The 26547-nt window shown below is 43.6% G+C and overlaps 1 protein-coding gene across 2 annotated transcripts in view; it reads left to right on the top strand.

Moving 5' to 3' along the window:
* Nucleotides 1-9885: 9885 nt before the first annotated feature.
* The window catches only part of celsr3 (cadherin, EGF LAG seven-pass G-type receptor 3), a 54937-nt gene continuing 38275 nt past the window's right edge, over nt 9886-26547 (top strand). The window contains exons 1-2 of one of the 2 annotated variants that reach the window (XM_078797929.1): nt 9886-15174; nt 26135-26478. In XM_078797929.1, coding sequence (XP_078654055.1) covers nt 10218-15174; nt 26135-26478 — 5301 coding nt within the window. In that variant the 5' untranslated portion in view covers nt 9886-10217. The remainder of the gene's footprint in view (nt 15175-26134; nt 26479-26547) is intronic. The other variant, XM_058084097.2, reaches the window with a different exon arrangement.

Below are 26547 nucleotides of genomic sequence, written 5' to 3'. Positions count from 1 at the left end.
GTTAACTCAATGCGACTCACGAGTAAAAATATTTGCCCACCCCTGGTTTAGATGATTAGATTAACTTTCAGTAAGATTCTAGTGGTGCTAAAGACTGCAGTCAGTATCATGATTTTATTAGGATATGAAGGGCATGCACCGTGATACCGATACTTACCTATGTCAAGTACTGTTTACATCTAGAGTACAACAATGTATGCATGACGCACAATTCCACTATTTGCAAGGGACCTACAAGAAGAAGCTCTAATTGCACAAAAGAAAATGTGACAATTGATCATAAAAAATATTTCATGGATTTATATTCATTCATACCATCAATGTGTTTGTTATTGAACTGATATACAACTGACTAGCTTGTAAGCATTTATGATATACACTGATTGATGGATCCATTCAGTCTTTTCATTGGTAATGTGAATTACTGCCACGTACAAGACTGGAGTGTGTGTGTGTGTGTGTGGTGCCTTTGTGGGGTCATTGGAGGGGATAGTTTCATTTAATCTGATGAAGTTGCCTTGATTCAACAGCTGTCACCCAGACTTGTTTTGTTTTTTTTCTGTCCCAATCTCCTTAATGTGTCTCTACCACCACATTACTTTTGTAGGAATATACAACAACTAACAACTACAACAACAGACTCACCAATAAAATCAGGAATCGTGCATGAGTGGGTTTTCTCTGGGTACTCCGGTTAATTGGACTCTAATTTGTCCATAAGCATGCATGGTTGTTTGTCTATATGTGCCCTGTGATTGGCTGCCGACCAGTCCAGGGTGTACCCCGCTTCTCGTCCGAAGACAGCTGGGATAGGCTCCAGCATACTTGTGACCCTAGTGAGGATAAGCAGCATAGAAAATGAATGAATGGATGGCGGTCTAACAAAAACCAAAATCTAAAGACAATGTGGTGTCCTGTCATCACGATTGATTGTCGACATACTGTATAATTCCGTGAGTGCAGGGTTTTATTTGCCAGGATTTGTACAACACACAATGCATCAGTAGCCACGTTTACATGGACCCAAATATTCCAATTCCATTCACGTTATTTGCTCAAACGGAAAGAATGTAACCTTTGTATACACCTCATTCCGAAAGAAAAGTGCCAATCCGAATGAATATATAATCGGATTCACAGGGGTGGAATATTCCTTTCCCCAATCCGATTGAGGTATCTTGTACCCGCTCAATCGGAAAGTTGTCAGGGTGCGTTCTTTCAGCGCATGCTCAGCTGTGACGTAACACGCAGACGTCTCTTAGGTTTTGAAAATGGCGGCGAGCAGTCATCACTGGACTACAGCGGAAAGTTTGTTTTTGATACAAATTTTAAAAGAACTGAACGTAATTGCAAGACTGGACGGCCGAAAAACTATTTATTATTATTATTAAAAATTAATCCCATCCCCTATACGCCTCTTCTTCACTGTCATTTTCCGCAGGATCACATGGGTTTCAAGTTGCTGCTTTAAAAAAAAAGCGAAGCAACTGTCCCAACAACCGTGGTAATCACACTCTCGTCCGCCATCTTTGAGGAATCACGTGATAATGTTTACGTTTTACTGCGTATGCCCCATTGACTATTCCGTTTACTTATAGCGGTGCATGTAGACAGGAACAGGAGATTGGAATATTCCTTTCCATGTATACACTGTTTTCTGGTACGTCATACGGAAAGATTCCATTCGGAAAGAGGAAAATCTTTTCATGTAAACGTGGCTAGTGACACACAAACTGGGTCAACTGTAGAGCAGTATAAGTTTGGGAAGCCTTTGCTATTATGTTTCTGCTCATTTGAACGTTTATTCACATTAAAAGCGTAAGCGAGGCATCATTTCTTTCATCAAACACTAAAATTGTTCTTCACATGTGGAGGTAGTTACCGAGACAAATAGCACATCTTTTGTGTTAAAAGGTGTTGGATTTTATATAATTTAGGCCTCTTCTTACCTTCTCTTATGCGTCTGAGCTGTAATTACCCTCTTTGAAAGGCTTTTTATGATAACATGATCATTTTTTGGACTCTACCCAACATTGCTGCTGACTGCACTTATGATAAGTGCTGTAATGGTGGCAGAATGTAAATGTGGAAATGTAAATGTAGTAGAAGAGCCTGGCTGTCATCCATCAGGAATACAAGACGGTAGCGTTGAGCGCTAATGTACGTCTGGAGGTACGTCTCCGTTTTGGTGATTATGTTGAAAGGACAAGTACGCCGCAGAGAGGTGGCTGGCATTAACTTCAATTATCCTGTCAAGAAATACACTGATTGAATTGTAGTTTAACTAGCCGCTCAAAGTGCTGTAATAGGCTTTAGTTTGAATTAAGGAAATTATTAAAATATAATTCAATAAGTCAATTCATTATTTTTGTACCGCTTATCTTCATGAGGGTCGCAGGGGGTGCTGGAGCCTATCCCAGCTGTCTTCGGGCGAGAGGCGGGCTACACCCTGGACTATGTCTTAATTGTTTATGCCTTAAATGTATTATTTTCTGTTATGTTTACTATAAATGTGTGTAAAAGTGATTATAGGGGTGTTATTTCATGTCGAGAGGTCTCTAATAATGTTCATTCATTTTCTACCGCTTATCCTCACAAGGGTGGTGGGGTGTCTTCGGGTGAGAGGCGCGGTACACCACGGACTGGTGGCCAGCCAATCACAGGGCACATATAGACAAACAACCATTCACAATCACATTCATACCTATGGACAATTTGGAGTCGCCAATTAACCTAGCATGTTTTTGGAATGTGGGAGGAACCGAACATAAACATTCCAAAAAATGTAAATATTATTTATGTCTTAATTGTTTATGCCTAAAATGTATTCTTTTCTATTATGTTTACTATAAATGTGTGTAGAATTGATTATAGGGGTGTTATTTCATGTCGAGAGGTCTCTAATAATGTTCAATCATTCATTCATTTTCTACCGCTTATCCTCACAAGGGTGGTGGGGTGTCTTCGGGCGAGAAGCGGGGTACCTCCTGGACTGGTGGCCAGCCAATCACAGGGCACATATAGACAAACAACCATTCACACTCACATTCATACCTATGGACAATTTGGAGTCGCCAATTAACCTAGCATGTTTTTGGAAACCGGAGTACCCTGAGAAAACCCACGCATGCGCAAGGAGAACATGCAAACTCCACACAGAGATGGTCGAGGGTGGAATTGAACCCTGGTTTCCTGTGAGGTCTGCATGCTAACCACTATACCACCGTGCAGCCTCACTGCATGTTCCACATGGCAAAAATTTCTACTCCCATTCGGTGTGGAAGTGGTACCTTTTTAAATTTCTTTTTAAAATTCTTAAATTTAATTTTGTATTTGTGTGTCATGAGCCAATGCGCCACTTTTGGTACAAGTTTCAGGGAAAATGTAAAACAAGCCAAGAATAACAAGTTGAGATATTTTTATCTCCCTTGCTGCATAATTTCAGCTCCAGTAATGTCACCACTCTCCCGCTCTTTGTTTGTCTTCATCCTTCATGTTATTGTATTCACTCTAGTTTCTCGCCTACCCTGCTGTGTTTATTCTTACCACAGAGTTTATCTGACAACATCATCCCACTTTCACACTTAGCCCCCCCCCCCCCCCCCCCCTCCGTCCTATCGCCTCATTCTTTATATTCAGTGATGTAGGTCAGTGACTGAGTAAAAGACGACACGTGTCAGGCCTGTAAAGAGCTCTGTTCTCCTCTTCGGCACAGCTCCCGTTCTTTTCTGAGTGTTTTTACTTTGGAGCTTGTTGGTGTGTCCGTCGTTACTCGTCTATGCCGATGATGCCATCTCTTATCTTTATAACTGGGGAGTCTCCATCTTTTTAATGGTCTTTCATAGCTAAAAGCTTCACTAACCCCTTACTGTGTAGGGTCAAGTATTGGACACCATAGAGACAGAGATCATAAAATTTTTGCCATCATATGACCTTTAACTTTCTAGACAGTTTCTTTTATTATTTTAAATATAGTAAATGGATGTTTTTTTTTGTTTGAGAGAAATCCACAAATCTATCAAATCAACACATCGGTCAGAAAGGTTAGACTTGAAGACCTCGCAATTTAGACAATCATGGCACGCGCCATGGCGGCTCACTCCATATGTCGCCCTCACACTGTGTGGAGAGAGAACGGGGTGGGGGGGTTTCTAGCAAGTGGCTCTTCTGTCATTGACTGCTCGTTTCATTTGAAAGAGAGGGATGTCTCTCTGTGTGTTTGAGACACACACACACACACACACACACACACACACACACAAGTGGACAGATGAACAGCAGGCCAGTTACCACCTGCTGGCCTGCCGCTCACAATCTCCCCAGGCTTTTGGGGGGAGGGCGTGGGGGGGGGGGGTGGATCAGGGTTACAGACAGCCTGTGGCAGACTTCCCCCTTCACATCTTCACCCCCTCTATCAGTCCAACCCCCCTCTGTACCTCCACCCGACAGAAAGGCAAAAGGGCGGAGGCCCAGCAGACAATTAGTGGGGACCACTATATGCATGCACATGGGACAGCATAGATATAGACAACATAGAACCATCTAGTAGAACGTCTTTTAGTTTCCTTCCAACTTTGTACCATCTGTCCCTATCTCACCTTAACACACACGATTGTGGCAATAATCCATCAGTGTGCGTACACCCCAAATCTAACTCACACAAACAGACACACACACACATTCTCTGTCACCATGGAAACAAACATGGACACAGCCCGATGCCTGGAGGCGCACGGCGTCGAGAACACTTCCCGTATAGGGAGTCAGACGGTTATCGATCCTCTTAGTGCACAAGTCCAGATGATTACACACAAACACACACAAACACACACACACAAAGCAAATGAATACATACTGTCCTTTCAGAAAACTGTCCAACTTGCCCTTTTTTTCTTCAGTCAATCCGAACCCTCATGGTCGCTCCAGGTTCGATTCCCAGCATTTCCAGTTTCGGAAGCAAAATGACATAAAAAAACTGCACCTATATAAATGGATCGCACACAGCAGCTGAATGGATCAACAGCAGGCAGGAAAGATCCGACTGTTCATGGACCCGCATTATCTCAGCTAGACTGCAGGGAATAAGATTTAGTATTAGAAGTAGACATCAACAAGTCATGTTACAACCTGCACACTCAACCATCCATCCATTTTTTTTATGCCGCTTGTCTTTACTAGGGTGGTGGGAGTTTGTCAATTGCCATCTGGGGTACATAAAAAAAAACTTAAAAACAATTAGCCCCACAACACTCAAAATTACGAGAGCCCCTGAACGCCTCACAGTGCAAGACAGAGTGACAAGTTGTTCTTTGCTCTGTGTGCATCATATCAACAAATAGGGAAATGAGGCTTGTATGTATTTTTAGATACTATTAAAAAAGTGGGTAGTGGTTTGTTTAGAGTTGGGACACCATGGAAAGATTCCAGTCAGATAATCAAAACTAGCAAACCGCTGTCAGTGCGGCTCAAGCTTTTTGTAATGGTAATGGTAATGGTTTTATTTCATTTGAACAGATTACAATTGAATGCATCACATAAACAGTTCACAGTTCCACATGTCCAAAAGGAGTAGGAAGAAGCAAAGCTTATTAAATCCTACCCCTCCATCTGGTACTTTTACAATCAGTAACTGTTACATTTGTTCACTTCCTGCTTTCCATAATACAGATTAGGTTTTTTTTTTTTTTTTTAATAATGCACATCATACTGAAGTACAAGGTGATATGACCATACAATGACATAATGGGTACCATCGTAACTTTTGTACAATGCACTTAACTCCTTGGACACAAGTTGCCGCTGCATTCAGGGACACTTGTAAATCACGGCAAACACACCCACACATGCAGCCAAAGTATGTAATATTTACAAAACCAACCGCTTGTTGCTCATACAACAATAAGACAATGTTATTAAATGTTCCACTTGTAACAGACATCAATGTTAAACACACCTTTGGACCAATACTGATACTAAGTGTGCAGGACTCAGGGGGTACATGGCTTCAGGTCAAAAGTCCTAAGGGGTAAGTGATTGTAATAAGTTTGGGAACCACTGGGTTACAGCATCTTAACGTTTGTCTCATTTTGTCCCCTGACTTCCTCTTCTCCCGTCACGGTCCTGTGATGTCAGAGCCCCACGGGGTGTTCTACTGCCAGTCAGTCAGTCACTTTCGCTTAGCGTTTGTAGTCTGTGGAGCCTCTCTGATCCATTATAAATAGCTCTAAGTGGCACAATGCACTGCTCAGTGCTGTCACTCAACACCTTCTATTAGAACTTGTACTTGTTATCCTGATCTGGTTCTCAGAGTGGAAAGAAAGATGGACGTGAAACTTTTGTATATCATGACACAATTATAATTAGCCAAATACTTAGTCTCGTATTTGTTTTTTATGGCGGATTTGACTGAATTTGCCCTCTCTGTTTTTTACTTTTCAACTATGTTTTACGGCTGCACGGCGGTATAGTGGTTAGCACGCAGACCTCACAGCTAGGAAAATAAGGTTCAATTCCACGCTTGGCCATCTCTGTGTGGAGTTTGCGTGTTCTCCCCGTGCATGCATGGGTTTTCTCCGGCTAGTCCGGTTTCCTCCCACATTCCAAAAACATGCTAGGTTAATTGGCGACTCCAAATTGTCCATAGGTATGAATGTGAGTGTGAATGGTTGTTTGTCTATATGTGCCCTGTGATTGGCTGGCCACCAGTCCAGGCTGTACCCCGCCTCTCGCCTGAAGACAGCTGGTATAGGCTCCAGCACCCACCGCGACCCTCTTGAGGAAAAGCGGTAGAAAATGAATGAATGAATGAACAATGTTTCAATTTCTGTCCTATTGCACATTCTCCTCATATTATTATTATTATTACAGTTCCCGCTCCACTGTATATAATTAACTATCCATATTACTGAATAGGAATGACATGATTTCATGGCAGGAATGTTCTCCTTCCTGCTGATGAAATATTATTCCCCATAATAAAACCACAGGTCAAGACTTTCAAGGGCAAGCAAGGATTAAGCTTTTCGCTTCCTAGGATGAGCACAGAAGTTGCTTCCATAAAAATGCTGCTGAAAGCAAGTCTTCATGTTTCTTAGTCTGGTGACATAGAAATTATGCCGATTTTGAGCTTGTTTGACAGTTAATGAGGATGCTAATAATTGCCTTTGCGAAAATTGAAGGGAGGTTTTCTGCCCAAGTGACCTTCCTGTTCACTTGGAAGACGTACAATTGACCCCATGACCTTGCACATCAAGGATGGCTTTGTGATTGACTGCTTCCTTCGCATATCAGCGCATCTGGGGCTGTAATGTGTGAGTACGTAGTAATAGTGTCACACTCTGCCTCGTCACACAACTTGACTAGACATCCTCCGACACGCTCCCCCGACATGCAGCCATTCTAAATCCTATTAAGGGCACTAGCCAGTGCCAAGTAACCTACATTCCACTGTAATCACACTGTGTGACTGAGGCGTGCGGTGCAGCCACATCGAGAGGGGAAAACAACCCCACAACAAATCCTGTTGACAAAGTGAAAGGCTGCAGGCATCCTGAGGCCGAGGGAGGAGAATAGTATCTTTTGTGTGTTTTTAAATCGTCTTTAGAAATAGAAGATGGGCTTTTTGGGTGAACCGTATCATTTTGGATACGCTCCAAGTTTCTATGGGATGAGGAAAAAGGAGGAAAAGCGGAACTTCACATTAAAGTGAAGCTCCCGCAATGGGAGCATATTTTTGGGTAGGGTTTAATTTTCGTCTATTGGATGTCCCTCCATTCATTTTCTATATAGCGCTCGTCCTCATCATGGGTACAGTCTGGACTGGTCGCCACTCAATCATATTCGGGGGGGGGGGGGGGGCAAATTACGAGAAAAGCCATAAAAATAGGTACAATTCAAACTTAGTGACCAGGGGAGGCCAATGTGATTTTTTTCAGAATTACTGCATTACAATTTTAGTCATATTTGATCCATTTAAATTTATTTAATATGTTTAAACTTGACTTGAAGCTATGTTTATTTATGCTACCCCTCCCCTGTACTGTGTCATTTATACAAAATCGAAACTGAACAAACAAAACACCTTACACATCGCTGACTCGCGGTGTGTGTATTGTGTGACCGATAAATAACCTGCCATGGGGCCAAAGAGTTGAATGCGAGCAATTTGATAAAGAAGATGAGAAATAGTGATGTACAGTAAACTCAATTACTTTTACCGACTTGGGTTTTTATGAGTCACTAACAAAAGTGAACCCTGTACTCGATTCACTTGAGTTGGGTATGCACAACATTTTTTATTAAGTATAAAATTTGTCAAAGTGCATTTATCATCTAGTTTTTCCGTCTTTTTAAACAAAAATTGTTGATGAAAATTAGGAAAATTAACCCTGGTAATTTGTATGTCAAAATATTAGAGGTACATATTGTAAAATTAATACCTATCGCTCAGAAGTGATCATTATGATTATTGTAAGGGATACTTATGTTGACCAATGTAAATAAGGCAATTTTTATTGAAGAATTTGACTGTTATTGCCACTATTTAATATTTAAACCAGTTTTTCGTCCTTTGCATAGGCTCCATGACGTCACATTTAAGCTCTGACGTTCCCCAGACATTTTTTTATACCCTACAAAATCAGCAATATACAATTACGCATGCTTGTGCGTATTTGGCTGCTGCTCAGCCTCTTCCAGACCGACACGCCTTGTGTGTGTGTGTTTGTGTGTGTGCGTTTCCTCCCATCATCCATGACAGGAAATCATGCTCAATCCCACCCGTGTCCCATTAGGAAAAAAAAAACCTGCCCACGCAGCCAGAAGGAACGATTTGCTGAAGAGAAATGTGCAGACTACATATTTGCATAATGTGATTTTTGTATCCTCGCTCTAACACTATCATGCAAGGCATCTATCCATTTAGCCACGCACAAATTGGTGTAAAATTGTGCGCATGCGCTTAATTGGTGTTAATACGGTACATATAAAGATGAATCAGAATCATAATCAGAATAGCCTTTATTAATGCCCTTTAATATCATCAACCATATCATGTTGCTGTACTGTATTACTCATCAGAGCCGAGCCTGAGGATGACGTCACTGTTGAGAGATACCCATCTCTGAGGTTACGTCACCTTACTGGAAATTCCACAGTAGACAAAATGGTATCAGATTATATATTTGGCCATTGGTCACCTAGAAAAAGTGTAGTAAGCATTTAAAAAAGACACAATTGAATGATAACATTATTATTATATATAATATAAAATTATATATAATGTAAAATTATATATATTATATATAATAAAATTATATATAATACAATTATATATATTATATATAATGAAACTTATATAATTATGTATAATCATAATAATAATACTATTATTGTTATCATTATTTATTATTAACAAACTCACTGAATTAGAAGACAACACGTAATTTCTTGCAGTTAATTCAAATTATTTCAAATTAATTCAAAAGAGCAACAAAAAACAATACAGGTAATTTCTAATCCCATTCCAGCTCATTAGAAGTCCCCACATTCTTCTTCGTCAGTCTGACAAAATAAAATGAAATTAAATAAATTCAATAAAGTAAAACAGGGGAATAATCCCTGTTCAAATATTCAATTTCAAGCAAAGTGATGTAAGACTTTATGTTAATGTTCGTACAGGTTGAATGGAGTGACGGTGGAGTGATGGTGGGCTCCGTGTCCAAACCCACGCCAACCATTATGAGAACGACAATGTAAGGATGCAGGCCATGGGAGGAGGTGTACAAATATGGGAGGAAAGAGGCGGAGAATTTGATTGCGAGTGTGTGTGTGTGTGTGCGTGTGGATGCTGGAGGCGTGCACAGACGCCAAGAGTGCGTGCGCGCGCGCGTGTGTGTGTGTGAGGCAGCCAGTAAGAGTGCGAGCCATGTTGGATCTGAGTGAAGGTGTGGAGAGATGATGCTGCCGCTGCCGCCACCGCCGCCGCCGCGCCGCCCCTGACTCACACAGCCTGAGCATCACACACCACAGCGGGTAGATGCCAACTCTTCAGGCCGAGGAAGAGACGGGGGAGCCTGGGGGAAGGTGTCGGGAGGTGCCGGCGGTCCTGGAAGTAGCCACCTAGCCGGAGTGGAGGAGTGAGAAGTAACCAGGGGAAGAAGGCAAGAAAAAAAGAGAGAGGGGGGAGAAAAAGGGAGACTGAGGACGGAAGAGACTAAATGGCTACACTGCTACCGGGCTTCACCCAGCTCTTGCCTCTGGTACTTCACCTGCTTCTCCTCAGCTCTTTGTTCGCCCTCACCCCGCGGACGGTGAATGCAGCGGGGGCTTCCGACCTGTGGACCCAGGGCGCCCGCCTTAGGGATGCCAGTAAAGCGAGCAAGCGGTGTGAGCAAGCATGGGAGTCGCCGGAGGACAGCTGGGATCTACCCGCGAGCAGGTGGAGCGTGGAGCGGACACATCCAGAGGGACGCCCGGGAAGAGGAGAAGGGATGCCGGGGGCACGAAAGGAGACGCCGGAAGGAGTCGGGACGTTCTGGAGGCTTGGGGACGACCCGCCGATACTATCTCCTCCTTATCTTCTCCGTGATGGAGTCAGTGCGGGATGGGGAGTGGAAACGGGGAGGCCGGGGAAGAAGGGCGTTGTTCCGCCCTCCACCTCAGAAGCTTTCAGCTCCTCGCCGGTTCAGAGCGGTAAAAAACGGACAGTACAAAGGACTACAACGTGCGCGCTGCCACGGCCACACCTAACTAAACGTGGCGCTCATACAGCCTTTGTGCGAGCGTTTGGCCTGTGCAAAGCACCCGGAAGTGGAGGAAGGAGCGGTGGAGGGGTGTGGAAGAAGACTCGTCATGTGAGCAGGCTCAGGTCTTCCTCTATGAAATCATCTTCTTCTTATTGCACCCCTTTTTTTCTTTTTGGATACAATTCAGCTTCTCATCATGCATTTGAATCACAACCCAATAGAATCAAAACCCAGAGTTACCAGAACAAAAAGGCATCTGATGATGATGGTGGTGGTGGTGGTAGTGGTGGGGGGTCAGCCAGTATGGTCAAGAGAAGGGCTGGTAATTGTTCTCATTTGGGCAGGCACAATGCTATCGATCCGGGTAGCGTCCATGTGGGGGGTGAGGGTGCCTGGAGTAGGGAAGCGTGGTCAGATGGGGAGGAAGAGGACAGATGTTGCACACTGGCAATGTTTACATGCAGTGAAAAAGTTGAAAGAGGACGAGTTAACCAACACGTGAACTTATCTAATTATGCTGACAGTGATTCGGCTTTTCCGAGTCTGACGCTCCAACATCAAGCGCATCATGAAGTGAAAGCTGCAGCTGGAAGCAGGAGCAGGAGAGAGGAGAAGGAGACTCCCGGTGGTTGTTCGGATTTTTTGGAGGGAGCAAGGTGTGGTTTGTTAGCTGAGTTTATACATCCTGAGGAAAATATAACTCAGAGTTATCCAACATGGCAGTTCCCCATCCCCGAAGTATCAAGTCAGTGTTTTATTAGTGACAAAATTCAAATGTCATCACTCGTCCAAATACAAACAAGCCATTGTGTAAAAATTGAACCTCTTGAACAAGTCTGTTTGTCTCCAGCTGAATTTAAATCAGACGCGGCTGACTCAGCATCTTCTGTGCCTGGGAAGTTAACCGTTCCTTCTCAGCATCACTCCTTTCCTTTACAAGTCAACTTAACCACATGGCGCTATGAGTTTCCTCTATGGCCCTACTCTATAGCGGATGAGGGGATTTCAGCACATGGGACAGCTCTCTTTTTGTTGGGGGGTTTCAACAGAAACAGTAACAACAACAAAGAAGATAGTGGGGAAGACATGCATGATTTTGGTGACGAATCAGAGCCGGTAGAGTCCACTGAGCAAGTGTTGTTTGACAGTGTCCGACTATCTGCGAGGCGGAATATTTGGGGTGGGGGAGGAAGGGAGAGTAGCATTCAGCCAGAGGGGGACAGACTGGAGGGCTCTGCTGCTGCTGCTGCTGCTGCTGGGGGAGGAAAATTACAGGTGGGGGAGGGTGGGTTAATAGGAGGCAGAGGACCACGGGAAGACGGAAAGGACGGGAAGCAGAGCAAGATGGGGACAACAAAGCTAGACCAAGCTGAGGAGATCAAGGCAGAGGGAGGGAAGGGTCAGGATAGGGGCAATAATACCACCACCAGCACACAGCTAGATAGTGAAAGATGGACGAGAGAGAGCCAGGCTGATGAAAGCCGCGAGGATGAGAGTGAGCCAGAGGGGGAGGCTGAGGAGAAGCACGGTTCAAGGGGAGAGAGGAGCCTGGAAAGGCTGATAATAGAGTCGGATGATAAAACCTTGCAGGAAGAACGGGCGGGTAAGGTTTTGATGGCATGGCCTCGCTCTCGACGGGCAGCAAACAGACATCCCCATTTTTCACTGTATAACTACCAAGTACAAGTAGCTGAAAACCAGCCGCCTGGGACCTCTGTTATTGTCATGTCTGCCACAGACCCGGATGCAGGCGATGCAGGCAGACTCAGCTTCAGCATGGCCCCACTGATGAACAGCCGATCCTCTGACTATTTCCACATCCATCCCGATACTGGCTTAATCACCTCTACCCAGATTCTAGATCGAGAACATATGGATCTGCATTATTTTCGAGTCACCGCGACCGATCATGGTTCCCCTCGACTCTCTGGCACCACAATGGTCGCCATTACTGTTGCAGACCGCAATGATCACTCTCCTATATTTGAGCAGACAGAGTACAGAGAAACTATCAGGGAGAATGTCGAGGAAGGGTATCCAATCCTTCAATTGAGGGCGACAGATTTAGACTCCCCATCCAATGCTAATATCCGCTACCGATTTGTTGGCGACACTGCTACAGTTGGTAGAGCCGCTTTTGAGATTGACCCCAGATCAGGCCTCATAACTACACGTGGAATTGTTGATCGAGAAACAAGCGAGCACTACACGCTCCAGGTGGAGGCTAGTGACCAGGGAAAGGAACCAGGACCACGCTCGGCCACGGTTAAGGTCTTTATAACCGTGCTGGATGAAAATGACAATGTGCCACAGTTCAGCGAGAAACGCTACGTGGTTGCAGTGAAAGAGAATGTGAGACCTCACTCGGAGATCCTCCGTGTTAGCGCTACAGACCAGGACAAGGACAGTAATGCTGCAGTTCACTACAATATCATCAGCGGGAATAGCCGTGGACAGTTTTCCATAGACAGTTTCACCGGGGAGATCCAAGTGGTGGCACCTCTGGATTACGAGGCCGAGAGGGAGTACACCTTGCGTGTACGTGCACAGGACAACGGCCGACCCCCTCTTTCCAACAATACTGGCATTGTTAGCGTGCAGGTGACTGACGTCAATGACAACCCACCCATTTTTGTATCCACACCGTTTCAAGCATCGGTACTAGAGAGTGCCCCGGTTGGAAGCTCCATCCTCCACATTCAGGCCATCGATACCGATGCTGGCGACAACGCACGCCTCGAGTATAGACTGACAGGCACCAGCTCAGATACACCGTTCCTGATTAATTCTGCAACGGGTTGGGTCACGGTCAAATCCATTCTTGACAGAGAATCCGTAGAGCACTATTTCTTTGGTGTAGAAGCCAGAGATTATGGGATGCCGCCTCTTTCTGCCACAGCAAGTGTCACAATAACAGTAATGGACGTTAATGATAATCGACCCGAGTTTTTACAAAAGGAATACTACGCTCGCCTGAACGAGGACGCCGCGGTTGGCACCAGTGTGGTAACTGTCACGGCCGTGGATCGGGATGTCAACAGTGCTGTGACTTATCAGATAACAGGCGGGAACACCAGGAACCGCTTTGCCATCAGCACCGCAGGGGGCGCAGGGCTACTGTCTTTAGCCCTCCCGCTGGACTATAAACAAGAGCGGCGCTATGTCTTAACCGTCACCGCCTCGGATCGTACGCTTCATGACACCTGTCAGGTTCACATCAACATCACTGATGCCAACACACACCGGCCTGTGTTTCAGAGCGCACACTACTCCGTTAGCGTGAATGAGGATCGGCCTATTGGGAGTCAAGTGGTTGTCATCAGCGCAACAGATGATGATGTTGGTGAAAATGCTCGCATTACATACTTCCTGGAGGACAACATCCCTCAGTTTCGCATAGACCCTGCATCTGGGGCTATCACGCTCCAAGCAGAACTTGACTATGAAGATCAGATGACCTACACTTTGGCAATAACAGCCAAAGATAACGGCATTCCACAGAAATCAGATACCACATACGTGGAGGTGAATGTAAACGACGTGAACGACAACGCACCTCAGTTCCTCAGTCCAAGATATCAGGGAACTGTGAGTGAAGACGCTCCTCCATTCACAAGTGTCCTCCAAATCTCAGCCACTGACCGAGATGCACATGCCAACGGACGCGTTCAGTACACGTTCCAAAATGGCGAGGATGGAGATGGAGATTTTACCATTGAGCCGACATCTGGAATCGTGCGAACTGTTCGCCGTTTGGACCGTGAAAGTGTGCCATTTTATGAGCTCACAGCCTATGCCGTCGACCGAGGCGTTCCTCCCCAGAAAACTCCGGTTCACATTCAAGTCACAGTTCTTGATGTGAATGATAACGCCCCTGTCTTCCCTGCAGATGACTTTGAGGTTCTCGTGAGGGAAAACAGTGCTGTGGGCTCTGTCGTTGCCCAGATCACAGCCACAGACCCGGATGAGGGCGCCAACGCCCAAATCATGTATCAGATCGTGGAAGGCAACATCCCGGAGATCTTTCAGATGGACATCTTCTCAGGGGAGCTGACCTCCCTCATCGATCTTGACTATGAGGCTCGCAATGAGTATGTCATTGTCGTCCAGGCCACCTCAGCCCCTCTGGTCAGCCGAGCTACCGTGCGAATCAAATTGGTGGACCAGAACGACAACAAACCCACTCTGCAGGACTTCCAAATTATTTTTAACAACTTTGTATCCAACCGTTCAAATAGTTTCCCCAGCGGGATAATTGGGAAAGTCCCGGCCCACGATCCCGATGTTTCGGACCGGCTGTACTACACCATTGACAGAGGCAACGATCTCCACCTGCTGCTGCTCAACCACACCAGCGGAGAGATCCGACTGAGCCGTAAACTGGATAATAACAGGCCTCTGGTGGCTCCCATGCTGATCACTGTCACAGGTAAGAGAGCATGAAAGGGGAGTGGCGGGGAGGGAATATGGTATGGCTGCATCCACTGTGTCAAGCAGCATGAAGATAACTGGCGAGGAAGTATTTTGGGGATTTTTGTGTGTCCCGTCCTCTGACTGGAGTTGATTTTTATCTGGCAAGTTGGAAATGTGCATGTGAAATGAGGCGCAAAATGCTTGCTAATACTGAATACTAAAGAGTTTGTTGACCAGCCGGTTGTTTAAAAGACTCGGTTACTGTGTTGTTCTGATCTATTTGTATGGCTTTTACACCATAATTAGTGATACCATTAGTAATAATTGTCTGTGATTCTGTGTTTCCAAGTGTAAACATATTGCTTGTGTTTTCATTCATTCATTCAATTTCTACCGCTTATCTTCACGAGGGTCACGAGGGTTGCTGGAGCCTATCCCAGCTGTCTTTGGGCGAGAGGCGGGGTACCTGGTGGCCAGCCAATCACAGGGCACATATAGACAAACAACCATTCACACTCACATTCATACCTATGGACAATTTGGAGTCACCGTAGAAAACCCACGCAATCACAGGCAGAACATGCAAACTCCACGCAGAGATGGCCGAGGGTGGAACTGAACACGGGTCTCCTAGCTGTAAGGTCTGCACGCTAACCACTCAACCAACATGCAGCCCGCTTGTGTTTTCATTTCTCACTATATAAGCCATTTGGTGAAATTTTTTAAAGTACGGCAGCGCCTTGCCTATTAGAATTCAAAATTGTGAGCACCCCCCCCCAGTCATTTAGCGTTCTGAAAATGTGGCCACAGAACAATTTATTTCAATAGCCCTGCAGTAGCGCTAACAATCAAATGAGGTGTCATGAGTAAATTGGTGGACGAGCTTGTAAGGAAGTGGAATAACAAGTAAGGTGTTAAGTAAATTAATCAAATGACGAGTGACTTGTGAGTATTTTAAGTAAATAAGGAACGAGTGAAGAATGGAGTGTGCAAATCTAGTAATGAGCCGGTACAGCAAGCATGACAAGTGTAACCTATTGTTTACAATTTAACTAACATAAAAACCAACACATAAAAAGCATGTGTGTTTACTGGGCCCTTTAATGTACTGTAATGTACTTCATGCCAGATTTGTCTCACTATTCCAACAGTTGTGAGATTATATTAAAACTACAGTCATGCCATGTGTACAGCATGTGTGTGTGTGTGTGTTATCTCTGCCTTATTCTATCAACTTGTATGCACACGGATTAATGAATGAATTCTGGTCATCTTCCTCTTACTTCAGCATATACTATATTTTTCCACCCTTATATTATCCTTATTTCATATATAGCCATGCTTCTTCTTGCTTTCATTTAAACCCCACTCTTCCTTCTCAGCACTTCCCTTGTATCGCCCAAATTTCTCCTGGGACCCCTCTCCTTTATTTTTGTCTCTGCTTCTTTTTGTCCTTTGTGTTTTCCTCACCGCATATTTCCTCTCACGGTGTGACTGTGTGTGTATGTTGTCTGTTTTGAACATGCATAGCTGATTTGTGTGTTTGTGCAAGCTGTGTATCCTTCGCAGAAGCGTTTCTTCTCTTGAGTACAGTACAGTCATGCTTATGCATGATTTTGTGTTTTCCCATGTGTGACATCACAAAGTGCGTACTCAAAGATTTGCACTCCGTAGTGTATTCATTTCTTTCTAGTCAATAGTATCTCTGCATGGCAGAAAGCGCTGGGCCTGAACTCCTCTCTTTTGTCTTGGTCTCAGTCCTCCCTTTTCCTCTAGTTTCTGCTTCCACACTATAGGTTCTCTGGATAATTCCCATTTGTTCATGGTTTGTGGTTTAAATATCTATTTACACACACAATTATGCAGGACAAACATCTGGCTGCAGGGTCAGTAGGCTGAGGAAAATCATGTTTTATTCTGGTCTGGCACCCCGAAGGGCGTCAGCTGAAGGTGACCTCGATCAAAGCAACCGGCAAACCGTTGTAGTGTTCTATTGGCCAAGAACGGCTTTGGTTGCACTCGCCAAATCTCAGAGGCAAGGCTTTGGTGAAGGACAAAAGCAAGCTCAGGCTTGTTGTTGCTATATGTGTAAGGACACAGAGCAGGAGTAAAGGTGTCCCATTCATCCGACTCAGACATCTACTTGGCCTCGGTGGAGGACTGTGCTCTGTTGGGTGCCAGTCTGGTTTAGATAGAGACCATTACTGGCTGGAATCCCACAAGCAGCTGACTCTGCAAACACAGCTGCCTACAAGCACTGTACAGCAGGGGTCTCAAACTCAATTTACCTGGGGGCCACCGGAGCTAGGTTCTGGGTGAAGCCAGGTTGCATCAGGTTTTAAAAAAAAAACCCAAAATGCATTTATTAAAGAATGGAAAACAAACAATAAAAAAACTATCTTCAATGCTTTTGTTTCTGCTATACCCTACACTATTTCAGTACTTTGGTTCGGTTTTCCACACCAACATATCAGATAAAACATTCCACTGTTCTCAAATATCTTAATTTTTATTTTTCTATACACAAAATAAGATTAAAATAAATAAATAAACAAATTCTCGGGCATCTCTGTGTGGAGTTTGCATGTTCTCCCCGTGCATGCGTGGGTTTTCTCCGGGTACTCCGGTTTCCTCCCACATTCCAAAAACATGCTAGGTTAATTGGCGACTCCAAATTGTCCATAGGTATGAATGTGAGTGTGAATGGTTGTTTGTCTATATGTGCCCTGTGATTGGCTGGCGACCAGTCTAGGGTGTACCCCGCCTTATGCCCGAAGACAGCTGGGATAGGCTCCAGCACCCCCCGCGACCCTCGTGAGGAAAAGCGGTAGAAAATGAATGAATGAATGAAATAAACAAATTAAGAAGAAAGACAATAAATCAGTAATAAATAAGTAAAATAATAATAAAACAGCAAATAAGAAAAACGTAAGAAACCACATACAGTTGGTAGAGAAATTATTTTTTTCAGATTCAAATGTACAGTATTAACAGTTATTTAACCTTTAACAGGAACATTAATGAAACGTAATAATTTTACACAATTAGCGAGTTAGCATCGTACTCAGTTCCATCTGGGAGCAGCGTCATAACTTTAACATGTTTGATGAGATGCTTTATCTTGACGTGTATTTTCCGTTTTATTCCAAATCATTTCCTGCATTTATTTGTACCCAGCGTCACAAGCCTCAAAACTCCTCAAGCCGCGAGTTTGAGACCCCTGCTGTACAGTATTCATTCTGGCTAAGCTACTATATAGAGCACCTTTACCAGCTCGGTTGCCAAGAGTTAAATGTTTCTGGTGGAGCAGCCAGACCCAGTTGCCACTCTCCTAGAGGCTCCGAAGGCCAGATGGTTACTTTTTTTTTTTCTCTTGTTGAAATTTTATTGGCCTGCAGAGACTAGAGACTAGACCTATGACCCTGTCTGTAGCCTCATTGCGTGCTTAAACCGATGTGAACACACAAGTAAGCGTACATCACAGGAGTCATCCCCGTCACTAATACGCAGCCAAACAGGAACAATTGTTGAGGTAAATGTAAATTCAGGCAGGCATCATGCCACGGGCAAATCAGCCTCAGGTGCTTGACTGAGGTAAAACCCACAGTTACATCACAGGCACACTGCAGATAAGACGAGGGACCAAAACAAACTTCCGACGTGAATACCATTGCACATTTTCAGAGATTTGTCCACAGAACAAATAGAAAACAGATGCAGGACGATGGCATCTGCCACATCCAGCTGCTAACCGCTGTCCCTTGTAGAAGAGGTCAGTGGATTTGTGTGAGGCTGCAGATCTACTTATGGACGACAATAGACACAATGTGTGTGTGTGTACATGTGATACTGGCTAATGGGCGGAGACTTCAAATGCCGCAGGGCTTTTGTGTTAGCTCAAGTATCCGCTTTAATGTAAAGGATTAAAGTATCCCTTGTAAAAGGCTGCTTTAAATCCAGTGTCGCCAAGGTCGCTAACTGTGTGTGTGTGTGTGTGTGTGTGTGTGTGGGGCTGTTTTTTCAACTGAGTTCTACTTTTAGTATAATGACTGACCTCAGGGCTTGAAAGGCTTTCAAAACAAACAGAGCAGAAATCAGATGTCAAGTCAGTGCACAAGCTACTTGTGTATGTGTGTGTATGTGTGTGTGTTGCAATGATAACTGTAAATTGAAATTGCCATACGCTATAAATTATATTTGACTACTGAGAGATGCTGACACTAAGGTCTCTGTGTTGTCAGGTCACTGTTGTATTTGTGTGAGTAACTGGAAGAAAAGCTTGTGGGGGTGAAGTCATTGGGCACCATGTGTTGGTTCCTCACTACATCACTGGTTTAAAAAAAATTAATTCATGAATGATCACTGTTTTGTGGTTAACTATGGACTACTTTTTGTAAAAAAAAATCGAATATTTTCTACTGAAATGTTTGTTGATTAATCGAGTAATTGGAAAAAACACATTTAATTTTTATATTTTTATTTAGTTTTATACCTAAAAATGTAATCCAATACTTCTCTACAAGAGAGGAGAAATATGATCTCAGGGAAGAACTACATTTAAAACACTTATATGCTAGGACTACGTTAAAAAGCCATAGCATTTCAGTATGTGGAATCAAACTATGGAATGGATTGAGTAAGGAAGTCAAACAATGCACAACGATGAGCCAATTCAAGAAACAATACAAGCAGTTGATGTTTGCTAAATACAAGGATGAAGAGTCTTGAACCAGTCATGATGTGCTATACATATCACTATATTGACACTTACTATGGTACCCATTATGTCAGTGTTTGGTCATATCATCTTGTACTTTGGTACGTGACAAAAAAAAAAACTATATTAGGAAAGCAGGAAGTGAACAAATGTAACAGTTACTGATTGTAAAAGTACCAGATGGAGGGGTAGGATTTAATAAGCTTTGCTTCTTCCTACTCCTTTTGGACATGTGGAACTGTGAACTGATTATGTGATGCACTCAAGCAATCAACACCATTACCATTACCATATTTACTTTTGCTTCTCTTTCGTTACCTTGACACTTTTTCTAGCCTCTTTAATCTTCCTGTGTCTTCAAACCGCTGCTTCCTTCTTCGTCGAAACAGGAAAAAAATCCTCTACTATTTTTTTGTAATCGAGGTATTGGAATTATCTGAATAATCATTGTAGTCCGATTTATATGTAGTTTGGTGGTGATGAGGTATCAGTAATGTTACATTTATAAGACATGGCAATATAAGCTGTAGAAATATCATGTGAATTAGTCAGGAGCAGTGTTTTGTCAAAATGCACTTGCATGCTTTCCAGGCAACAGAGAGGAGAGCCAAACAAAACCCTGTTGACGGCGTAGTGTGAAATGGGATTGAACCCATCTGATGGTGGATACACTAATGGGCTGAAGGCACCATGTCAGATTTTTGTGTACTTCTGAGAAGCAAGCAATTGGCTTTTGTTCAGTCTAAATCCAATTTTTGCTCTTCATTTGAAGATGGTTTGCGTGTTAGTTTATAACAAATCCGCCCCCTTTGGGCTTTTTTACTTTTGTAATCCTCATCGCTTACATTAGCAAGAGAGCAGATACTTACTTAGAGTCTTAAGCACAACAGTGCCAATGAATATGAATGACGGGAGCAAGAGGGGCTTTTAAGTATTTAATCTTGTCAGACATGGCTGTCTGCATGCACAGCCCATGACGTGGACGGGATGTGGAGAAACATCTTCCAATCATCCAATCAAACACAAGGTTTTCTTTAAACTTTCTGCCTTGAGGCGTTTTTCCTTTGCCTCCATCACCAAATCCTCATATGGCATTTAATGGTTTTCTTGAATGAGTACTATAATAATCTCATACTCAAGTATAGTTTATTTGCTAAAATGTTACATCACAGGTAAAATGGGTAAACAAATTATTTTATTATTATTATTTTGGATTTCGAGTGTGCGAATGAGCCAATTCAAGAAACAATACAAGCAGTTGATGTTTGCTAAATACAAGGATGAAGAGTCTTGAACCAGTCATGATGTGCTATATATATCACTATATTGACACTTACTATGGTACCCATTATGTCATTGGATGGTTATATCACCTCGTACTTTGGTACGGGACAAAAAATAAATAAAAATACAAAATAAAAATTAATTAAATTATAATAAGAAAGCAGGAAGTGCACAAATGTAACAGTTACTGATTGTAAAAGTACCAGATGGAGGGGTAGGATTTAATAAGCTTCCTACTCCTTTTGGACATGTGGAACTGTGAACTGATTATGTGATGCATTCAATTGTCATCTGATGCATGTTCAAATGAAATAAACATTACCATTATCATTAGCTTGGAGATACTGACTGTCAATAGCATTTGCGGTGCGCCCTTATTGTGCATTTTGTGCAAAACAAATATTAACAGATGAATTTGTTTCATAAGACATAATGTAAATCCAATGAATCCATTGATAATCAGTTGAAATTAGTTTGTTTGTTGATGATTTAGTAGCAATGTGTGCAGAGGCTGACATCCAATTAGAAAATGTTGCCAGATAGTCACCAATAAATAGATGTACTTTAGAAATTGAGACAATTTTCATTATGTGGGCAAAGGTTTGTAGCTTTTCATGCATGACTCAGCTGAATTTAATTTTATCGTCATGTTGTGATAAGAGCTAGGAGACCAGGGTTCAATTCCACCCTCGGCCATCTCTGTGTGGAGTTTGCATGTTCTCCCCGTGCATGCGTGGATTTTCCTTTCCTCCCACATTCCAAAAACATGCTAGGTTAATTGGCGACTTGTCCATAGGTATGAATGTGAGTGTGAATGGTTGTTTGTCTATATGTGCCCTGTGATTGGCTGGCCACCAGTCCAGGGTGTACCCTGCCTCTCGCCAGTAGACAGCTGGGATAGGCTCCAGCACCCCCTCAACCCTCGTGAGGATAAGCGGTAGAAAATGAATGAATGTTGTGATAAGTCCCAAAATATTGTGATACATGCGTACTAGTAGAACAGATTAAATAGGTTTGCATTATTTCTTAGGGGAAAAACTGATTTAGTGACAGTATGTTCCGGTTCCGGAGTTGGACGCTTACTGAGGTTCTACTGTATCCTCCGATGTTATGCTCATTCCCGCCTGTGCCCCTGTAAAGACGTTTTGCTTGATGTTGGCAGTGATTTTCAACCAATCCATCCACCCATTTTCTTACTCAAATTTGACAAACATGTACTCCTCTAAAGATATATCCCAAATTTTGAGGTAATTCAACACAAATACCCCAAAGTTGCAGTTAGTGTTATGTAGAGCGCATTGAGCGGTGCAAGAAATTTCAAGGCATGACTACAATGTGGTGTATTTGTCATGAAAAACAACAGCAAAGGCAACACTTTATGGTGCATGTTTGCACCAATTTGTCCCTTTTGGGTCTGGAGTTTCAGGAATAAATGAGTTTACTTACACAAATAAATACATCTGTCCAATTTCTTCCACTTTTCAAACCTGAACCTCAGTAGACGGCTTGCTTGAAAATCTTTTTCCTGGACTGGCTTCTATTATCGACTACTTTGCAGACTATTTCTATGCACATTTCCAGGAAGTGAGAGCGGGATGCTGTGACATTTGAAGGAGCTTTCAACATGCTATTAGTCAAGCTACCTGGCAAAGTGAGATAGCACTGAAATCCCCATTTGTGAACCAACACAGCATGTTCGAGGCTGAACACTGATCGAACCCGCCTTTTTTTCCATGTTGGGCTAGTATCCAGCACCGGTGGGACCTCACCGCCGATTCTACATCAGCATGCTTATTCTTTAAAGGCTTTATGAGCACTCTCCCGTCCTCCTGTGAAGCTCAGATGGGAAGATCTCATCTTCTTGAGAGCCCACACGAGTTGTGAAAGCCTCTCTTGAGTTGTTATTTACAAAATGCTTTGTTTTGTGGTCAAAATAGCTTCCTATTTTGTGGTCTTTGTGTGATATTAATGTTTTATTGTTTCCATGCACGCTAAAGCGGCAGAGTGGTGATGCATTAGTTATGACTGAGCTGTTTTATTTGGAAGTTCGAAACTAAATCACCTGTCCTCACTTCCCATCATCACTCTAGAGAGATTCACAAAGCAGCCAAAGCTTTTTATTCCACAGCGGGATGTATTTCTGAATTAATAATGCCATCAGTCAACATCTCTTCTCTACGCTATTGTTCTTTATAGAAGTTCTGCTGCACTGCAGGCTCTTGCATCTCCGCTCGAGATGATGTTTGACCTTGTTTGTTCATGTACGGGGTGATTGGCTGTCCAAATAGTTGACAGTGGATGTGGGATTTGCTAAATGTCAATCAAAGTCCCGTGTGCTGTATACTGAAGCATGCTGAGACTTCTTAAGCTTCTTCAGACCTGTGGGGCTGCACTTGCTGACGAGTCAGATGATTGATTATCGTTGCTATGGGAAGGTCAGGAAGCAAAGTGAAGGCTTTTGTCCACACGCAAACCAAACCGCAACACATTGTTATGCTATGCATTTCTCATTTTTGCTTTCATTTCTGGTTCAACTCCTTTTTTAATAATAACGTGAATTTAATACTGAATAAGATTGTAGTATTTTTGGAAGTAAGTCCTGTTGATCTGCATGGTGGAAGAGTGGTTAGCGTGCAGGCCACACAGCGAGGAGACCCAAGTTCAATCCCACCCTCGGCCATGTTTGCATGTGTGGGTTTTCTCCGGGTACTCCGGTTTCCTCCCACATTCCAAAAACATGCTAGGTTAATTGGCGACTCCAAATTGTCCATAGGTATGAATGTGAGTGTGAATGGTTGTTTGTCTATATGTGCCCTGTGATTGGCTGGCCACCAGTCCAGGGTGTGCCCCGCCTCTTGCCTGAAGACAGCTGGGATAGGCTCCAGCACACCCGCGACCCTCGTGAAGATAAGCGGTAGAAAATGAATGAATAAGATTGTAGTATTTTTGGAAGTAAGTCTTGTTGATCTGCACGGCGGTCGAGTGGTTAGCGCACAGGCCACACAGCTAGGAGACCCAAGTTCGATTCCACCCTTGACTATCTCTGTGTGGAGTTTGCATGTTCTCCCCGTGCATGCGTGGGTTTTCTCCGGTTTCCTCCCACATTCCAAAAACATGCTAGGTTAATTGCACGACTCCAAATTGTCCATAGGTATGAATGTGAGTGTGAATGGTTGTTTGTCTATATGTGTCCTGTGATTGGCTGGCTACCATTCCAGGGTGTACCCCGCCTCTCGCTTGAAGACAGCTGGGATAGGCTCCAGCACCCCCGCGACCCTCATGAGGATAAGCGGTATAAAATGAATGATAGTCCTCTTGATGACACCGGATGGTAGAGGAGTAATTACACAGTGTCCTGTAATACTGTGAGTTTGCGAGTGTTTGTGTGCATGAGATTAAATCCCACTCCAGCAGATTATCCAAAGTCGTTTCCAAGATCTCTGTATCATTTAAATGACAATAGAAGATCATCTTCAATTTGTGTTCCATGATGGCAATAATATAATAATGCTGCCTTTTCTCTGCCCCCACAGCGGAAGATGACGTAATGATGACATGTCATTTATTTCATCTAATGTGACTTTGTGTGTCGGTACAGTAGGATAGTGTCACCACCTACTGTTGTACTACGTGTGTTCATTTTTCAGTGTGGCTCTCTCTTCCTTCTTAATGTCTCTTTTCCTTCTGGCTCTTTATTTATCACAGAGGGTCCTCCCCTCCGCTATATTGTGTGTGTGTGTGTGTTGGAGGTCAGTGGGGAGTGAGGTGCCTCATAATCCGGTTGTCAAACCAGCTGCCACCTCCAAACAAGCCGTATCCTCACTTACCTTTTTCTTCCACTTTTCTTCATCTCTTTGTTGCTTAGCAAATTGTTGTCACAGAGATTAAAAGGTGACAAGATTTATTAATTAATCACATTCATTCATTTTCGACGAGGGTCGCGGGGGTTGCTGGAGAGCCTTTCCCCGCTGTCTTTTGACGAGAGGCGGGGTACACCCTGGACTGGTGGCCAGCCAATCACAGGGCACATATATACAAACAACCATTCACACTCACATTCATACCTATGGACAATTTGGAGTCGCCAATTAACCTAGCATGTTTTTGGAATGTGGGAGGAAACCGGAGTACCCGGAGAAAACCCACGCATGCACAGGGAGAACATGCAAACTCCACACAGAGATGGCCGATGGTGGAATTGAACCCTGGTCTCCCAGCTGTGAGGTCTGCGCGCTAGCCACTCAACTGCCCTGCAGCCCTTAATTAATCACATGATAGATAGATGGATGGATGGATGGATGGATGGATGGATAGATGGATGGATGGATGGATGGATAGACTTTCTTTATTGTCATTGCACAATAACACAGCAGTGAAATTGCCAACGAAATGTCGTTGCCTGCTCCCGTATAATAATAAATAATAAATAATAATGTGGAGAATAAAATGACAAATTTTTCCGGTCTCCATAAATTACCATATGCATTTGTGTCTGTTTTTCTAGTGTTTCATAATCGACACGCTTCATAGAACAACAGCGAGTAGAGTGGCACCTTTTGTCAGTCATACAGTCTTTGTCTCCGTGGGGAGAGGCGGGGCCACTAGCATACAGCCCCTGTATGTTTTGTGTTAAATCTGTTATTTTCTAAAGCTGCAGTTATTTTGACATCAAAATCGTTTTGTCCTGTGTTGTTTTTGTTGTTTCATAGAAACAAACACCTGTTCAAACAAAAAAGATGGACGTCACTTGTTTCTCTGCAGAAATTTTCTCTGGTTTTTGGTCAAAAATCAGGTGTTGAAACCACACTGTGTTCTCCTGCCAATTTATAAAGACCCCAAAAGGCTAGAAACAAACTCATTTTTCTAATGAGAGTCTAGAGTTCCTTTACACAGTTTCAATGTTTTTGTAGTCCTAAAAAGTCCAACTCGCTGGTATTCCATTCACTTCTCATCAATCAATTTTTTTTTTCCATAGATGGCGTTCACAGCATTTCCGCTCACTGTGTCCTCCGTGTCCTCATCATCACCGAGGACATGCTGGGCAGCAGCGTCACTGTCCGCCTCCAGAACATGTCCCAGGAGCACTTCCTGTCACCTCAGCTGGGTCACTTCCTGGAGGGGGTGTCGGCCGTGCTTTCGGTGCCCGTTGAGGACGTCTTTGTCTTCAACATCCAGCCGGACATGGACGCCGCCCCAGGAGGAATCCTGAACGTCAGCTTCTCTGCCGCACTGCCGGGAGGACATTTCTTTCCTTCCGAGGCCCTGGAGGAACAACTCTACCTTAACAGGCCGCGGCTGACATCACTCACACAGATGGAGGTTGGTAAAATACCCAATTCCGCCTTGAATTGAGTCAAATTAGACCAAAAAGTTACGTTTGTTGCCATG

Source organism: Doryrhamphus excisus, linkage group LG17 (genome assembly GCF_037039965.1).
Source record: "Doryrhamphus excisus strain RoL-2023G ecotype Guam linkage group LG17, RoL_Dexc_Guam_v1.1, whole genome shotgun sequence".
In the NCBI taxonomy this organism is placed as follows: Eukaryota; Metazoa; Chordata; class Actinopteri; order Syngnathiformes; family Syngnathidae; genus Doryrhamphus; species Doryrhamphus excisus.
The sequence above is the reverse complement of the archived record's forward strand: the minus strand, read 5'-3'. Positions and strand labels throughout refer to the sequence as shown.